Source organism: Balaenoptera physalus (genome assembly GCF_965194825.1).
Source record: "Balaenoptera physalus genome assembly, chromosome: 9".
Taxonomy (NCBI): Eukaryota; Metazoa; Chordata; class Mammalia; order Artiodactyla; family Balaenopteridae; genus Balaenoptera; species Balaenoptera physalus.
Genome location: NC_138888.1, coordinates 93,461,137 through 93,478,832, shown reverse-complemented (window position 1 = coordinate 93,478,832; position 17,696 = coordinate 93,461,137). Strand labels below are relative to the sequence as shown.

General features: G+C 41.0%; 1 protein-coding gene across 1 annotated transcript in view; it reads left to right on the top strand.

The window, feature by feature from the left end:
- SH3BGRL2 (SH3 domain binding glutamate rich protein like 2) overlaps positions 1-4,430 on the top strand; it is a 55,008-nt gene extending 50,578 nt beyond the window's left edge. Inside the window, exon 4 of the mRNA XM_082474307.1 lies at positions 1,420-4,430. Coding sequence (XP_082330433.1) covers positions 1,420-1,431 — 12 coding nt within the window. The 3' untranslated portion in view covers positions 1,432-4,430. The remainder of the gene's footprint in view (positions 1-1,419) is intronic.
- The last annotated feature ends 13,266 nt before the right edge of the window (positions 4,431-17,696 follow it).

Genomic DNA, 17,696 nt, shown 5'->3' with positions numbered 1-17,696 from the left:
CCATTCCATGGTCAGTGAGGGCGCTAGGCACCTCCACCCATTCAGCCCCCTGCTTTCAGGCACCTGAGTCAGTCAGACATGAGCAGGGGCCCACGGAACCAGAGTGGAAGGCCACAGTGCCAGTGTGTGTGCCATCCCCTCTCGTGAGCCATTCAGGGCCTTAAGGGTTAATAGCAACTCATACTTCACTTCCATAGGAAAGAAGTGCAAATATCTTTAAAAGCAAGTCAGCATTTTCCCCCTTTCTAGTTATGCATTTTGTACCTTGGTAGTAATTGATTATACACTCTACCCTCTAAGGCCTAGACGGAGGATTCACGGGTGTAATGTACCGAAAGATGGAGCCCCCTTTCCTGTCTCCTTTCCTACCCTCTCTGCGGTACACGCACGAAAGACCAGGCGAGCAAGCCCGCCAGGGGACATATAAAGCCTCCATTAGCATCTAATTGCTCTCACACAGTGAGGGGAGAGAAGGTCCATAGGAAAAGAACATTCACAGACCCAACTCTAGACCCTGGGCAGTTCTCCAAAGTGGATGGGGCAGAGGAAGGTAGGAGGTCACAGAATGGTGGCCTGCAGGCCACATTGGCTCTGGACGTGTTTGTCCTGCACAGACTTTATTTTAAAGACTTCAGGTGGGTTGCTGATATTTAAAATACAGATTTCCCACTTTTCTCCAGAATTTGAATTGTTGCAACCCTGGTGGGGGGTGGAGGGGGTCCCACATCCTCTTGTGGCCGGCTGGAGCCCACCGTGGTACCTACTGAAAAGAAAAGAAAGCCTTTTCACCAATACTTTTCAGGTAGAAAATCATCAATTTTCTTATCGTAATAGATTCAAAGGAGAGCCTGAAATGGAAGTTTCTGCTTTCGGATCCCTGCCATTCAGGGGTGATATTGAAAATATGCAACCACCAGTAAACCCTGAGCACTGACCAGCCGGGGAGCAGGTCTCAGAGGCCCACTCCCAGCCGATGCCAGGGGTCAGCCATCCAGTGGTTGGATCATGGTAGCACTTGGGAGACAGTGGTATCAGCTATTTACCAATAGGTATGGCCATTCCAGTGCCGTTCTTCCCCTCAGGTCACCCTCCGCAGGGCCCCTGAGTAAGGTAACCCCCGGCCACGCCACTCACCCAAGTGTGAGTGGAACAGTACCTCAGAGGAGTTTCCTCAGTTGTTGAAAACATGCAGCTTTCTTTCCACTTTTATATTTGGCAGGTCAGGTGGGTGTGACTTAACTCTGGGCTCTGATCCCTAAACCCAGGATTTATTTGCTCTTATCCATCACATGACGGTGATTTATTGTGATTTCCAACATCTCTGTTCCTGACATTTAAAATATCACCGCCAGTGTGAATTTTCTTGCCTGCACAATGCAGTAACTGGCTTTTTTTTTTTTTTTTTTTTTTAATAAATAGGCAGAACCTTAGCGAAGACAAGCGGAAGAGGACGGAGATGCATTTTGGAGCGCCCCTGGTTCTCAGCACACACCTGCTTACCTAATGCATCACTGTGACAGAAGCCACATGCATTATCAGTAACTTTGCTTGCCATGGAAAAGGTGTTTTGGGAAGACATGGGTCTAATGGGATCGCATGAGTGCTTTAAACCAAATCAGGACCGTGGTGGGTTTTTTCCTTGTTTTCAGAATCGCCTGCAGTTGCCTCACTCACCCGGAGGTACTGTCACCTGTTACAGGTGTGCCTCCTGAATAACTGAGTGATAAGCAGGTGGCACCATCAGAGAGAAAATACTGGATCTGCCCTGGGTTGTAGTTGATGCCAGGATTGCTCACACCTGCTTCTCTTCAGGCTGCCTAGGTGGTGTCCTTGAAATTAGTCTGCCAGGCTATTAGAATATTTTGATGAGAAAGAAAAAAAGCAGTGTTGGTTGACAAAGGGCTAAAGATCTTTGCTGCAGATTCACAAGCATCACTATTCCAGTGCTTTGTCATAACTGTAGAGAAAGTTAGATGTTCCAGCCTCCTTTTGGTAATGGAAATTCTTACCCCCATAAATCCTCCAAGCCCCTACAGATGTTTCCAGAAATCACTGTGGCAACAATGTGTGATCAGAACCAAGTGACAGGGATGAAAAGAATTGCTATTTTGAAAAACACATGCTTCTTTATCTCTTACAAAGGAAAAGTTTCACCTAATGTGTAAGATGACTTAAAAGATATATTTAAAGAGGTGCACTGATAGTTAATTTATAGGGACATTATCTGACTCGTACCTGAAGGCATTTCAGCTCTAGCAACTTAGCATGCGTAAGTGCACATATATTTTTAAACGCAGCTCCCCTAACGAATAGCTGCTTATATATTTTGCAAAGGGATTATATTTTTCGAGAAAGGAAGATCTCGGTTAGATATATTTTGTGAACCCTTGATGAGGCATATTAAGAGATACTAATATTGCTGCACACTTTAAATTTTTTTCCTGTGTTACTTTTCATTGGTCCTCTGACTCTGCCAGCTCATATTTCTGACCAATGCACAGTTCCGGATTTTCAGAGTAACATAGACACATGTTCTTATTCCATATATGAACACCAGTGATTTTTCAGAACAGAGTACATACAAGAAAGGGGCTGTCAGAGACTCACTCTGAATTGTACTTGGCATGTGAAGTCTCTCCTTCCTTTGGAGTGGGTGCTGATAAACACTGAACCTGTCTACTTCATTAGGGCAAAGGCTCCTTTTCTGTAACCTTGTCCCTGCTCATGTTTTTTTAGAGTTTTTAGTTGCCACACCTGGGAATAGTCTTGAATACAATAAATTCAGAGGGCTGCCTAAGATATTCTGCTATTCTCAGCGTCCTGATGGGCCTGAGACCTGCCCTTTAGATTCTGAGCAGGACGTTTGTAAGAAATGGAAAGAACAGAAGAATTTAGGGCCTGTCACCTGTGTTCTCTCTCCCTCTAACTTGCTAAATGTGGACTATTCTAAAGAACTTGTTGAATGCTAAAGCTGACATCCCAGCCTGAGATTTGCGTCCCAGGACTACAAACAGAAGAAAAGCAGGCCACTGATTCCTACATGACTGGAACAGATACATAATCCACAATTTTCTCTGCAAGGAAAGCTGCTGTAAAATCATGGCTATGACTGCTTAGTTGGCATTAAATACGATCCAGGTCAAATTCCACTTGATAAATCCCAGGGACAATCCAGGAAATTTTTTTGGAACTGGATATCGTGTTAAAGTCTAAGAAGACTTAGAATTTCTTTTTAAGATAACAGCAATTTTTAAAAAGTTAATGTTGCAATGGTCTAACTTATATTTTGTCTACTCTTGCCAGTGAGTACCAAGAAGCAACTTGGTAAGACTGAGTCTTGGGGTTGTGGGATCAATATAATACCTGCTAGACCAAGAAAGCTACTCAGAATTGTTTGTCTCAAAACTTCTGAATTACTCTGGTTGTAGCAGGCCCAGTATGGCTGTCCTAAACAGACTAGATGAATAGGAGTGCTAAATTATTTACCACAGTTACAGATCATCTACCCCACCCCACATTTTTTTTTTTTTTTTTTTTTTTTTGGAGCAGCAAAGAAATAGGAGAGACCAGCTTCACCTGGTATTGTACTTGTTATGAGCGAGCTAGAAACGCATTGTGTGGCATTTCCCTCAGTACCCAGGCTCTGCAGAGTCCTAAGGTATTGCCCTCTGGGACCACACCGTGTTCAGAGAATACTGTGTCCTTACTTGTGTTTTACTAGCTGAATTCCAAACCTGTAATGGTTTTCTTCATCCCTTCTTTAACTAGCTGCCTTTAGATCTGGATAATCACAGTCTTAAAAATCTAGGAAAGAAGTGGATGGGAATTGCAGACATAGATGTAATATCAAAAGCATTTTAAGACAGAATTTTTATTTCCTATAGTAGGCTTGTTGGGGCAAAGAAAATGTGCTGCTAAAAATCAAATTATGCCATTTTAAAATGAGATAAAATACAGAGTGCCATCCTGCTAGGTATATGCAGACCAGAAGAAAATTTAGTTGGGGAAGTACTTGTTTTTCCAGATTCTGGTATTCTATTAAAATCAAAGAGGAGAAAAGGAAGATTTTTTTTTCTCTCAGGCTCTAATATATTTTAGATTTGTTTCTGTTTTATAGATTTATTCAACACTCCCACATAGATGTTTTTATATTACATGAATTTAATAATGAACTAAACTTATTTTTGTCCTTTGTTGTTGAGAGATACCAAAGCCTCTTTCTGGTTTGTGTTGTTTTGTTTTTTAATTTGATTTTGCTGTATAGGGTTTTGCTTTTTCTAGAAATGCTTACATCTTTTCTAAAGTGTCAGAGCCCACTTCGATCTGCAAAATTATTGTTTAGATTTCAGTTTGTATGCGTTTGTCTCTAAAGGCATTGGTGAAATCTCAGATTTTATATTCAGCATTAAAGAGGAATGAATTCCAGAAAACACATGTTCTGAAAATGGAGTGCTTGTTCCCGACCATTTCTTACACCTTTTCTAATTTTGCTTCTGTGTTTGGTTGAAACCTTCCTGTTTAGTTGGGATGCTGTATTTCTGCTCCCATCATGAACCCCATACCTGAAAGCTGCAGATTCGTTGTAAAAATGCAGATGGATCATTTCAGCACTTGAGGAGACACACTTGTGGTTGTGTGTGTGTGTGTGTGTGTGTGTATGTGTGTGTGTTGGAGGTGACTGCAGAATCATCTCAGACAGTGACCAGGACCAAGGATGGTGTTAAATCACTCATCCCCTGGTTGGTTCAAATAGATGACGGTGGCTTCCTGAGTACAATGAAGCGATGGGCTGTGGATTCCCTTCCCTAATTTCATGCAGGAGAAAAGTACAGTGTAGCCACAACCCTTAATAGCAGGGCTGCCTTTGCTGCAGGCCACCTCTGAAGGCGGAAGACGTTTCTGAAGGCAGCGTCTGAGGTTAAGCCCATCGCTGAACTATTTCTAACTTAAACACCAAGATGAGGGAGGGTGAAGGAGGAGATGAAGAGAACAGGCTGTCAGTTTCCAGAAATGCACTAAATTGTGAAGCCAAAGAAGCCAAGTAATCCCCGCCCACTTGTAACCCAGATTTTCAAAGTTTTCCTAGTTTCCTAGAAATGCAGGCCAGGTTAGTTTGGTCATCCCATTAATCAGCATGTGTTGAACCCCTAGAATGTGACAGGGGCTGTCTGAGCAGGACAATAGTCTCCACCCTCAAGGAGGAGAGAAACAGAGAAGCCTTAGCAGCAGTGACAGTGGCAGTGACTTGAGAAACAGGTGAGTTCACAGTGTTCCAAGCGGTGGTTCGTCATCTGAAACGTGACCTATAGTCTTTTTCTTTGTATGTTTCAGCCAGTCCAATTTTTAAAATTATTTCATACATGCAACGGAATAAACATGTACGCACACACGTGTATAATATACACACTGACATATAAAGAAAAATAAACAAACCCCCGTGTGTCTGCCACCAGCTGCCTGCCTTTCCTTTGGGGCTCTGTGGGCTCCTCCCTGACCCTGTCTTGTCCCTGTTTGATAGTGGGAGCCCGTCCTGAACGCCGTGTTGATCGTAGCCTTCCTGTCTTTTATTATTTTACCTTTGTGTACATATCCTTAAAAACTAATAAATGGAATGAAACTTTATTCTTCTGTCACCTTCTTTTTATGGTCATTGCATTTGGGCATAATCGTTTTGAAACAAGTGCCCTAGCTTGTTTATTTTCGCTGCTAAGTATTATTTTGTTGTATATCACAGTTTTTCCCTTCTCCTGTTGCTGAATGTGGAAATACATCTTTCTTTGAAATAGAGAAAGGAAATGTTGCTACAAACATTCTTTTATGTGATTTCTGGCGACATACACAAGTTAGACGTATACCTTGAGTAGAATTGCTGTATCACACATGCAATAAAGCACATCATCAACCTGAACAGGTAAGGCCAAATTGTTTTCCAAAGCAATGGTACCAACTGACACTCCACTGGTGTACTAGAATTTCTGGTACTGTCAATGTTCACCAGCATTTAAGATCATCAGACTCAACGTTTTGTCAAGCTGAGGTGTGTATCTCGTTGTGGTTTCATTTTACATATATTTGATTACTAATAAGATGAACATGTTTTTACTACGGGAATTACTGTTTCTTCCTGGAAATCCCCCTTCGTGTCTTTTACCATTTTTTTCTATGGTGGTGTGTTTTCAATTATTAATTTTTAAAAGTTCTTTATACTTAACCTTTTCCTGGTTAATGCTCACGTATTAGAGAGAAACCGTATTTGGATGGAAATCTTTTGAAACTATTTCCAGAATTATGAAAAAAAGCATGTGAAACTGTATTCTATTTGGAGAAAATAAAATTAAACACAGATATTGTGTGCTTTTATTGTATGCTAATTTTCACCTTGTCAGCGTATCAGCCAAGAGAAGATATACCTTGGAAACCTCTCTATGCTCTCAAAGGGTTCCTTCTTTGAAGAGATTTCAAGGCTGATCAATTCCAGTTATTTGGTAGGAAATTAATGTCATGATTTGGTTTTCTGCTACAGAATTAAACCGGAAGGAAATCTTTATATAGATTGCATGTTTATATATGCACATTTCCTTACTATGTTAACATAGAATAGGCTTACAACAATAGGCCAAAATGATGTTATACTTAAAAGGACATTTAAAAAATGATTAATTTGCAGGACACACAGTTTTGAGAGCATTAGCCCGCTGTGGCCCCCCTTTGCCTGGCAAAGCAATAAAGCTGTTCTTTTCTACTTCACCACCCGCCCCCCGGATAATGATTTATTTGAGTTATAGGAGATTGGATTGAACCTCTACTCATAATTAACTAATTCTGAATCTGAATGAAATATGACCATCATGTGACTATAACCCAGTATGTTGTGGTAGTAACATGTTTTCATGTGTGTAAACTGGTTGGCAGGTATAAGAACAAGAAACTACAGTGCAGTCTTCTTTTCTGAAGCCCCTGCTAATCAGGGGACAGCATTTTTAATAGACCAAGGACCCTGGCATTTGAAAGCATGTTAACTGAAAACTTGGTACTGCTTACAATGAATGGCACAAAGATTTAGACCTTTCTATTAAAACAGCGGTCCACACTCTTGCCATATACATCCTTTTGGGTTCTATAATGATAAAACTCACTGTAACCAAACTTTCCACTGGAAAAGCTCTAGTGCAAATATCTATCATCATTAATGTAATGGAAATAAATGAAAGCTCTATAGCACAGAACAGCGCTGCTTAGCGTGGTACAGCAAGCCACATAGAATTATTGGACACTTGAAACGTGGCTCATTGACTTTGTGATGTGCCGTGACTGTGAAATATGTTCCAGATTTTGAAGACTTAGTATGAATACTGTAAACTATCTGTTAATTTTTATATCGGTTAATGTTTTAAGTGATAATATTTTGGATATATTGGGTTAAATTAAATATTAAAAACTAATTTTGTCTTTTTTTAATGTGGCCACTAGAAAATTTTCAATTACATATATGGCTTGCGTTATAGTTCTCTTGGACAGTTCTGTTCTGTTCCAGCCTCTTTACCTGAATTTCCAGTAGAGGAAGAAATACCTTTAAATGCTTTTTTGGATTTTGGCAAAATATCTCCTTTTTTAATCTGTTATATGAAAGGAAATGTGAACCTCTTCTGGAGTATAATTTTCTAATACTGATGCCAAGGATAAATGCTTTTCTCATTTTGCTTTTTTGTCCCCCTAGCTTGAAGCATTTTTGTCGTGAAGGGGGAGAGTTTTTTTCCTGGAATAAAAAGAGTAATGTGTGTGCCTTGTAACATGGGCCATCTCTCTGTGTCCAGCCTCTCGTTCTTTTATTGTCACGTAAAGTTGATGTCCCCTGTTGAATCGGTCCACTCCTGTGAACTAAGTCATGGTGGCCTTTGTCTGTTTTTTCTTTTTTTAAAAAAAAAGGGACTTTAATGAATCACACAGATACCATCTATAATCTGCAGAACAGTGATGAATATTAATAGGATTTTGTCCTAGGTTTCCTAAAATGTTAGTTCTCTGTATCTGTAAAACTCATTTGAGCTCGAAAGAATATATGGATAATATGCTCTTAAAAGTTTCATTCTGGTCTCATTGCCAAAGATTAAAACAGAATGTGAATATTAAGGGAAAATAGCTTCCTTTCCCTGCCCAGGGTTTTTAACCATTTTCTTTTTGCTACTCTCTTAGCAAAATAGTTTGGGGGGAAAAGCCTGTATTATTTTTATCATGCAAACAATTGGTGGCAACAGTACTCATTAAGTAGTAGAATGTTTCTTTGAATTATTTAGTTTGGGACCCTTCCCTGAAATAAAAGAGTGATTGTAGTATAGCCTTTGCCAACCAAGAGATGCCAGCCATCTGTGTTTCCTGTAGCTGCTTTTGCATGCTGCTTTGGGGCTCTTTATTTGTCATTCTAATGAGCTACCACACCTAGGAAGGATTTAGCCTTTGGGAATGGGTGGAACAACTTGAGATAAATGATAGACACATTTTTCATGCTAATTTGATTTAGCTTATTGATATTATTTTCCCATCTGTTCAGTTGGGATGATTATTTTTCTCTTAATTTTCTCCCTGTCAATCCATTTCATGTCACGTGCTAATATTATCAGTAGGTTAAAACACATGGGCTCTAGGACAGCCCACAGCTAGGCTCAGAGATGACTCTGAGGTCAAGACCTGGGGCAGAAACACCAGCAATTCAACATTGACACTGTTTCCCTAGGCCAGACTTGTCCTTTTCTCTCTCCCTGCCTGTCTTTTGGGATAAACCACTCTTACACAAACCGCTCCTAGCCACATCCTAACCAGCAGGTACAGGGGGAACAGTGATGACAGCAGTAATATTATTACTCTCCAGACTGGCGACCAGAAGGAAGGACTCTGGCTGCTTCTTCCCTTCCTGTACTGTTTTACAGGCCTAAGAAATATTTATTCTACTGGAGCCCAGTCATAAATGAGAAACCGAATACTGACAGGTTTCCCATCCTAGTCATAAGGTGACTGGGCAAACAGAACTTCAGCGGTTACATATTTAGCAGGTAAAATGACCACAGCATTCAGAGTTGTGGGCAGTTTCTGAACGACGACAGCAAGAAACCGGTTCCCTATCGTTGACTCGTTTAGGGACCAGGCTGCCTCTTAGACCATTCCAGAGTGACCCAGGTCTCTAGGGACAGCTTTACCCCAGCCCCAAAATGTAAACACTTACATCTGCAGTGAGGATGGACAGATATAATGGAATCAGGTAGTGCAGACAAAATGACAAGTGGATGAAAGGGGAATTTGCGTGACAGTAGTGCCTACCCAGGGAGACAGCTATCTTCCTAAAAATGGGTCATTTTAACAGAGAATGGATTTTAAGTTTTCTCCACTGTTACTGAAAACTCTATTAGTCATTCTCATTGCACATGGCCCTTTACTGGGTGGTATTTTCAATATGCTATTGTTATAATTTACATTTTAATTTTCTGCTGGTTGGAACAGCATCCTTTGTGTGGTGACATAAGTCACCGAATAAGCTGTCCAGCCAAAGCCCAAGAACTCTATGCTAATAAATTGTGTTTTTTTTGTTTGTTTGTTTTGTTCTTTGGTTTGTATCTTTTACCTTGTAAACCTCTGAGAAAGGACAGAATAAACCCTTTCCTATTTCAGAAATGGCATAATCACCAATCACCAGTTAAACCCAAATATGATGTTATAAAAACCAGATCCGGGGCTTCCCTGGTGGCGCAGCGGTTGAGAATCTGCCTGCCAATGCAGGGGACACGGGTTCGAGCCCTGGTCCGGGAAGATCCCACATGCCGCGGAGCAACTAGGCCCGTGAGCCACAACTACTGAGCCTGCGCGTCTGGAGCCTGTGCTCCGCAACAAGAGAGGCTGCGATAGTGAGAGGCCCGCGCACCGCAATGAAGAGTGGCCCCCGCTTGCCGCAACTAGAGAAAGCCCTCACACAGAAACGAAGACCCAACACAGACAAAAATAAATATAAAAATAAATAAATAAATAAAAAGAGATTACTATAAAAAAAAAAAAAAAAAACCAGATCCGTATCTCTTATCTTGTATTAAGACCATCGTGTGGAGTTTTTTGATAACTACATTGGTACCTGAATTGATATTTACGTTTGTGTGATGTATTCTTTGTACCTTACCCGTGAGCATACATGTGTACTGTTTAGTATCTCAGAAGCTGCTTTTTTTGGGTGTTTCTTATCTTATACTATTTGGTCTGGGTCAGCTTTGTATTAAGAGAGAGGAATTACTTATATGTCCTCTTTTTACTTCGATACAGTAAATTTGTTAGATAAAAGCTGACCCTGCAGTCAAATAAAATACATGGTTTGTTAGTGTGTGTTCAGTAGTCTATTTGGTAATTAATTATATGGCCATGTACTGAAAAGTCTAGTTTTTTTCTTATGGTATCACTGGTAACTTTGATGCCTTATGTCTTTTCTGCTGACAACTACTGGTTGCTAAGTGGGAAACGTGTTGTATTAGACTGTGACCAATCAGGAGATACACACCCCATGGTGATTTAAACAGGGGAAGTTAAATATCAAGAATTATTAAACTTTGATGAAAGGGTAACTCCCAGATATAAGAAAACTATATTTTACCCTGGGGCTGAAGGAGAATACCCAAGGAAGGACAAACTGGGGAGGAAGGGCGGCCGGGCTTCAGAGCTTGTTGTAGTGAACAGCCTACTGGCTGGCTGAGAGGTTCACGGTTCCCCCTGGGCAGGGCTGCTCTACGGTTGCTCGGCAACAGGAAGCAAACACGACCCCCACCCCGGAGTGTAGGCGGGGCCAGGTGAGCCCTGGACGGCCGGCGCTTGGTGATGGAGATGAGGTGCCAGTGCCGGCAGGAGGCCTGAAGCATGTGTGTCTATGTCAAGGGCGCTTGCAGGGAGGTTGGCCATCACCAGGCCGGGCCAGAGCCACAAGGTCCCCGAGGCACCGGGTGTTCCGGGAGCCCGAGTTAAAGCAGCACCATCGGACCGACACCACTGACCCACCTCGCAGCAGCCCCGCAGGAGCATCCCCTGGGTCCTGCAGTGTCCCTCCAGCACCCTCTACTGAGAACGTCAAGGAAAGATGCTTAAAGGAGTTCTGTCCATCCTTACAGAACATGTGTTGGCGCATGAATTTGGAGCTAAGACACAATAAAGTGATAGCTGCCACATATCACGAAAGGATTCTCTCAGCGACTTTTCATCTGGAATTAGCCATGTTCATTAAGAGCAAAGGACGGTCCATGTGTTGTGAAGGGTAGGTCGTTGAAGTGAAACTTTGCGTTACAAGCAGTACTGATGCCTGGCTAACAAGTATCCCTTGTGGCAAGCTAGCAACTAAGTTGCTAACTAAGCTGGTGGGTGTCTTGTCACAAATATAAACGTTAGGGGAAGACGCAACGCTCAGGATGTAACCTCGACTTCCGGTCAGCCTTCCTTCCTTTGTGGTTCTCAGTTTTATAAAGCTGTTGAAATTTAAAGGAAAAAGCACGATGCTGAGGAATATATTTAAAGCTTCTAGAAATGACTCTTCATGTAACCTGTTCCTTAGAGGATATTCACCAACCTATTTTTAGAGCATTGGTCTTACTTAGCCTAGCACTAGAGTTTCTCTTGAATTTCCAAACAATAAATACCAAGAACCAAATACTTCCATAGAGAACAGAGCTATTAGCTCTTTTTGTTTTTAATTTACTCCTGTGGCAAACAGAAAATTGAAAAAAAACCCTGTGAAGTCTGACCTATTTACTCACCCTAAAAGATCTACCTCCAATGGAAGACAAGGCAGAAAAGGTTATTAGGAAACGGTAGGCGCCAGATCCAATTAAATCCAATGATTAGGTGCTTTCCCAGACTCTCGGTCTATGGTGGGCAGTGATTAAACGGATGGGTAAATGAAGAGATAGATGATCCCGCCAGCGAGCCTTCTTTATTAACTTTTAAGTGAGCTTGAAGTGAAAGAAAAATTAATTTTACTGAGAAAGTAATTGGCTTCACAAGATGACTAGTCCAGGATTCCCTGTTCCTTCCCAATGCCTTTCTCGGCTTGCTGCTGGAATGCTTGTTTTCTGTTTTGATTTCTCAAGGGCGTCTGAGGCGTTTGTGTGCCATCGAGACATGTTTACTAAATCAAGAGTAACAAACCGATATTCAGAGTACCAGCACCCTTCTGGACTTTGTTGGGAATAGAAAACTAACTTCTAGTGTGGCTCTGTCATTTTAGGAGCTTATGGTATGGATGTCACTGTGGTGTCACCAAGCCCACTTGTAGAAAAGGTTTCTGTGGCACTGAGGAGCGGCCCCGGACAGCCTCTGCACCCTTTTAATTCTTAGTTTCTATGGTGTAGATTTCACAGGTGTCTGTAAATCAGTGGTAACATTGGTGTTAGTTCCTGTATTTAATTGCCCTTACCCACAAGCCCAGACTTGTCAACTGTTAATATGCATGCCAGGGAGGTTGGGGACTTTATTATTTTACAAAAGTATTAGTTAAGGAAACATTCTAATTTCCCCAGTAGCCAAGTGGAAGGGTCACTGCTGGCTGACAATGGAAGCAGACCAAAATTTGATACTTACTTTTATTGTGTAACTACCCACTTTCTCAATTTTTTAAAAAAATTTATTTTATTGAAGTATAGTTGACTTACAATGCTGTGTTAATTTCTGCTATACAGCAAAGTGATTCAGATATATATATATATATATATACACACACATTCCTTTTCATGTTCTTTACATATATATATATATATATATATATATATATATATATATATATATATATATATATATATACACACACACATCCTTTTTCATATTCTTTTCCATTATGGTTTATCACAGGATATGGAACATAGTTCCCTGTGCTATACAGTAGGACCCTGTTGTTTATCCATCCTATACATAATAGTTTGCCCTACTTTTTCAATTTGATTGCTATTATTTTATATACATACTTAAAAAAAACCACGGCAACAACAACCCTTCATTAGCACAGCCAATTCATTCACTAACATAACCTTTGGGTTGTTTCTCTGTTCAAGGAAAAACCGTGGCCTTCCTGGGCTCCTTATTAATTTTAGCTCCAAAGTCAAAAAATCAATGCGAATTGTTTTTAGAAGCCTGACAGAAACCTGCCAGTTTAGCAGTAACTAGATATAGCCCTTAATACAAGCTCACTGCTGTTCAGTATTTTTCTTGGGTAGAGCAAGGGGGTGGATGATAAAAACAGCATATGTTCTCTTGTCTTACAATAACCTTGATTACAGTCAAAGTTCTTTGCCTAACAATAGCTTTGGTTATATTCAAAGCTGTCAGAAAATGACTATCTAAATTTGAAATGTAAGACTTAGAAAGTTCCCGTTTATTTATGTGTATGTGTATGTGTGTATATGCAAACACATGCATACATATATATCTTAGTGGAGATTTGTCTCAATTTTTAGCTCTACCAAATCTTAGTTTAAAAAAAAAAAAAAAGAGAGGCAAGGAATATCTTTAAACAGAATGTTCTTTCCAGTTATTCAATTTAAGTCTTGGCCTAGCCTATGAAATGTGACCTACAGCAGACATAAGAAGTAAAATGCAATAACTACAAAGTCAGGAGCAAGAAGAATCGTGGGGAGAGAGTGACAAGTAGAACTGCAGAAGCCGTAGCCATGCCATGGCATATATAAGGACACAGGAACAAAGGAGGCAATTCTAGCATAAAGAGAAAAAGTTGAACAACTGAACTGATGATTTTTGTAAAAGTTTGTCATATGTTTTAAAATCAAGACAGACATATCTTCTGAATAGGCAGCTTAGAGAAAAACTTCATAAGATCACAAAGGAGCAGAATTGGAGGGCAGACTTTCGACCCTTCTGAACCCTTCTGAATTCTCCCACCCAGAATTCTTATTTCAGATTCCAAATACCATATATGTACATTTATAAGTTGTAAAAGTTCAGAATGGGGAAGAACCAAATGTTAGTGATTAGTGAAATTTCAGCGTATTTCCAGAACTCTAAATGCCTCCACACTTCCATGTTTGCTGCTTTCCACTTTCTTTGAAAACCAACTCAAAGTAGTCTCCAAAACTGCATGCGAATCCAGAGGAAGAGAAAACACTGACACCATGTTGTATGAGAAGAATTTTCTGTGTGTGTCCGTGGAACTCGGTGCATCTTTAATGAATATTCTGGTAGCCAAACAACGTCCAGGATTTTCCAGTGCTGATGTGGAAAACAGAATAAAAGAATAAAATTTAAAAGTAGCCAGGTACATCATTTACTCTCTTAGCTTGAATTTTGCACAGAGAACTAGAGCTGGAATGGAATGGAGGAAAAAGCCAATGTTCTTTACATATATATAAAATCTAGGCCAAGAAAATATATATTATATATATAATATAGGAACAAATATATACATTGTGTATATAATATATATTATATAAAATGTATATTATATGCATATTTTTTTCCTGGATAATTTGAAACAATACTGAACGTCTAGCAAGTAGGTGCAGGGCCGGCCCCCCTCTGATAACAGGACTTGGGTGGTGGCGACACCTAGAGGCCCGACGGCTGATTGCAAGTTACAGAGTGGACTTCGTGTTGCATCTTAACCGTCGCCATAGCAATTCAAAGACCTGTGAAGATAACTGTGAAAAGGAAATCTACCTTTCCAAAAAGGTCTTTTTCAGTATATATTTACATACGTTACACTGGAAATGAAGGCTTTGGGAGGGGAAAATTTTGCAGTATCTCAGAAGGTTACCGAAGTGGGTCGGGGAACCTGGGTTCTCCAAGGAGGTAGGCGGTCCCGTCTTCCTGGGGGAGAAGGGGAGCGTGGAGAGACCCGGTGGAGGGCAGAGGATCGCCAGAGGTGTTTTGCTTGAATTTACCTTGTTGCAGTACTCGTTCTCAAGGAGTTCTCGAGAATCTTAAAGTAAACTATAGACCGAATAAGATTCCCCACGGCACCAGCCGCTGGGCCTCGCACCAGTAGGTGATAGAAAATACTTCGTGATGCAGGACTTTGAGTTTTGGTGGAGTGATAGCTTAGGTAGCCCCTTCTATATCCCCTCCCAGCCCTGACCCAGCTGTGCCAACAGAACGCCATGGGGGTGGGGGGGGGGAGGTGCGGAACACCTATGGGTGTGGAGTGTATCTTGGTCAGGTCCTAGCGCCATCACCTGCAGATTCCCCTGCAGCTCAGGGAGAAAGAGGAGGTGGAAACAGCACCAGCAGAGGAGGTGAGCCCCGAGGCGTTTTTCTCTTCCTGTATTCTGTAAAAGAGCATTGGTTGAGCACTGTATTAGTTTACTTTTGCTGCTGTAGCAAATCACCCAAACGTAGTGGCTTAGAACAACACAAATATATCTTAGAGTTCAGGAGGTCAGAAGTCCTAAATGGGTCTCAGCCGCCAAAATCAAGGTGTTGGCAGGGATGCATTCCTTTCTGTTGGCTCTTGGAGAAAATCCATTTCCTTGCCTTTTTCCGCCTCCAGAGGCCTTAGCTCCAGACTGCACCACTCAACCTGTTTTCACCTCACATCTCCCTCTCCAACTCTGACCCTACATCCTTCCTCTGAGAAGGATCCTTGTGATTACATTGGACCCACCCAGATAATAATCTAGGATAAACTCCATTCCAAGATCATGAGTTCCATCTGCAAAATCCCTTTTACCAATGGAAAGCAGGTGCGGGGGATTAGGACGTGTACATCTTTGAGAGGAGAGGGCATTCTTCTGCCCACCACAAACACCATGTAATTCAACACTCTTACAGCCGGGCACAGGAGATATAAGGTCCCTGCCTCTAATGGGGTGGGAACGGGGGTCATGCAAATAAATCAGATTTTCCACATTACAAATGGCGGTCCTCGTAGGTAACTCAGTAAGAAGCGATCTCAGCTGAGGCCATCAGCAGCTCAGGCTTCCTGATCCAGGTGACGTTTGACCTAGTTCTGAAAGATCAAGATGAGTTAGCTACAGAGGTGAGAAGGGGAATTTTAAGCAGAGCAAATAGCATATGCAAAAGTACAGGAACGTGTAAAAATAGCTCAGCAGTTTTCATGACTAATAATATGTTGGGTTGTGTTGCTGGACATGGTGAGAGAGGAGGCTGAACCTAACAGCTCAACTATGTATGTGGTGAGAGGTGGTTCTTCTACAGTAGGTTCTGTACTGGCTCAAGGAACAAGGAGGTTGATTTTCTCTCATATAAATTAGGAGATTGGGATGAACATATACACACTACTATATATATAAAATAGATAACTAATAAAGACCTACTGTAAAGCACAGGGAACTATACTCAATATCTTGTAATAATCTATAATGGAAAAGAATCTGAAAAAAATATATATCTGAATCATTTTGCTGTACACTTAAAACTAACACAACATTGTAAATCAACTATATTCCAATAAAAATTTTTAAAAAACAAACATTTCTTCTCAGTATTCATGGGGTTAGGAAATTTTGTTCAACTCTGGTCAAACAGCCGAATGTATTTTAATCTACCTTTTTTATTAGCCACTTCTAACGATAAAAGAAAAAGAAGCTATAAAGCTAGACTGAAGATAAGCAATTGATAATCTCATGAAAATATTAAAAGACAGTATCTAGAGGAAGATGTGTAATATATTTTTCATAAGACTCAATATAGTTTTGTTCTCTTACCACTGGCCTCATGAAAATTTTAGTGAGATTTTCATTAAGAAAAAAAGATTACCATGGTAAAGACCCAAAGGTGAATTGTTAAGAAATTTGAAACAAATGTGATATTATTGAACCATTTCACACTAAAGAGCCTGTAAAACACATATTGCCTTGCTATTATGGAAATTTGATTTTATCTTTTGAATATGGACTAATCCTCAGCTGGTGCTTATTTCACTGGCTGGCGAAAGAAATGGGAAATGTGGCTAGAAAACCGTGAGGGTCCCTGGATTGAGGTGGAATGAAGGTTTGGAGCCACAGAGGTTTGACAGGTAGTTCCTGGGCAATGTCAGGAATTGCAGATGTAATGTTAAGCAGAAACCAGACTGTCAGGGGCTATGGGATTTGGACGTGGACTTGGAACTCTTGCTACTCAAAGTGTGGTCCAAAAGCCTGCAGCAGCAAGGGGAGCCAGCTATACACCCACCCCATCAAAATCACATTTTTACAAGTTGAAGTTTGAGAAGCACTGCTGTAGAGATTAGAAGGCACTGAAGGGTCGAAAGCGAGAGTGTCAAAGAATCATATTTGCATTTTCAGAAAATTACAGAGTTGGCAGTAAGAGGAGAAGACTGGGTGTGGGGAAGGGTGATGTTGGGAAGAATAGAGGCTGAGAGACCAATTAGAAAGTTAATTCTGGGATGATGAGGGCTTGGACTAGGGTCATGGCCATGGAGATGTCTTATTAGCAGTTGGGGAGAGGGAGGGTGACACCCACATTTTCTGGCTTGGTTGATGGATGCAGTTTAACAAAACAGGGGAGATAATGAGGCTGCTTTTGGATACTGTGAGTCTGAGAAGCAGGTGAAACACCCAGGTGCTTAAATTCACCATCGGACAGCTCAGTGGCTGTGATGAGATAGTGTAGGAAAGTCCTGGAGAACAGAAAATGAAGGACCACCCGGAGAAGTAGGAAAGCCAGGAGAAAGCATTGAATGGAAAGCTGCAAGAGAGAAGAGTCTCAAAGAAATG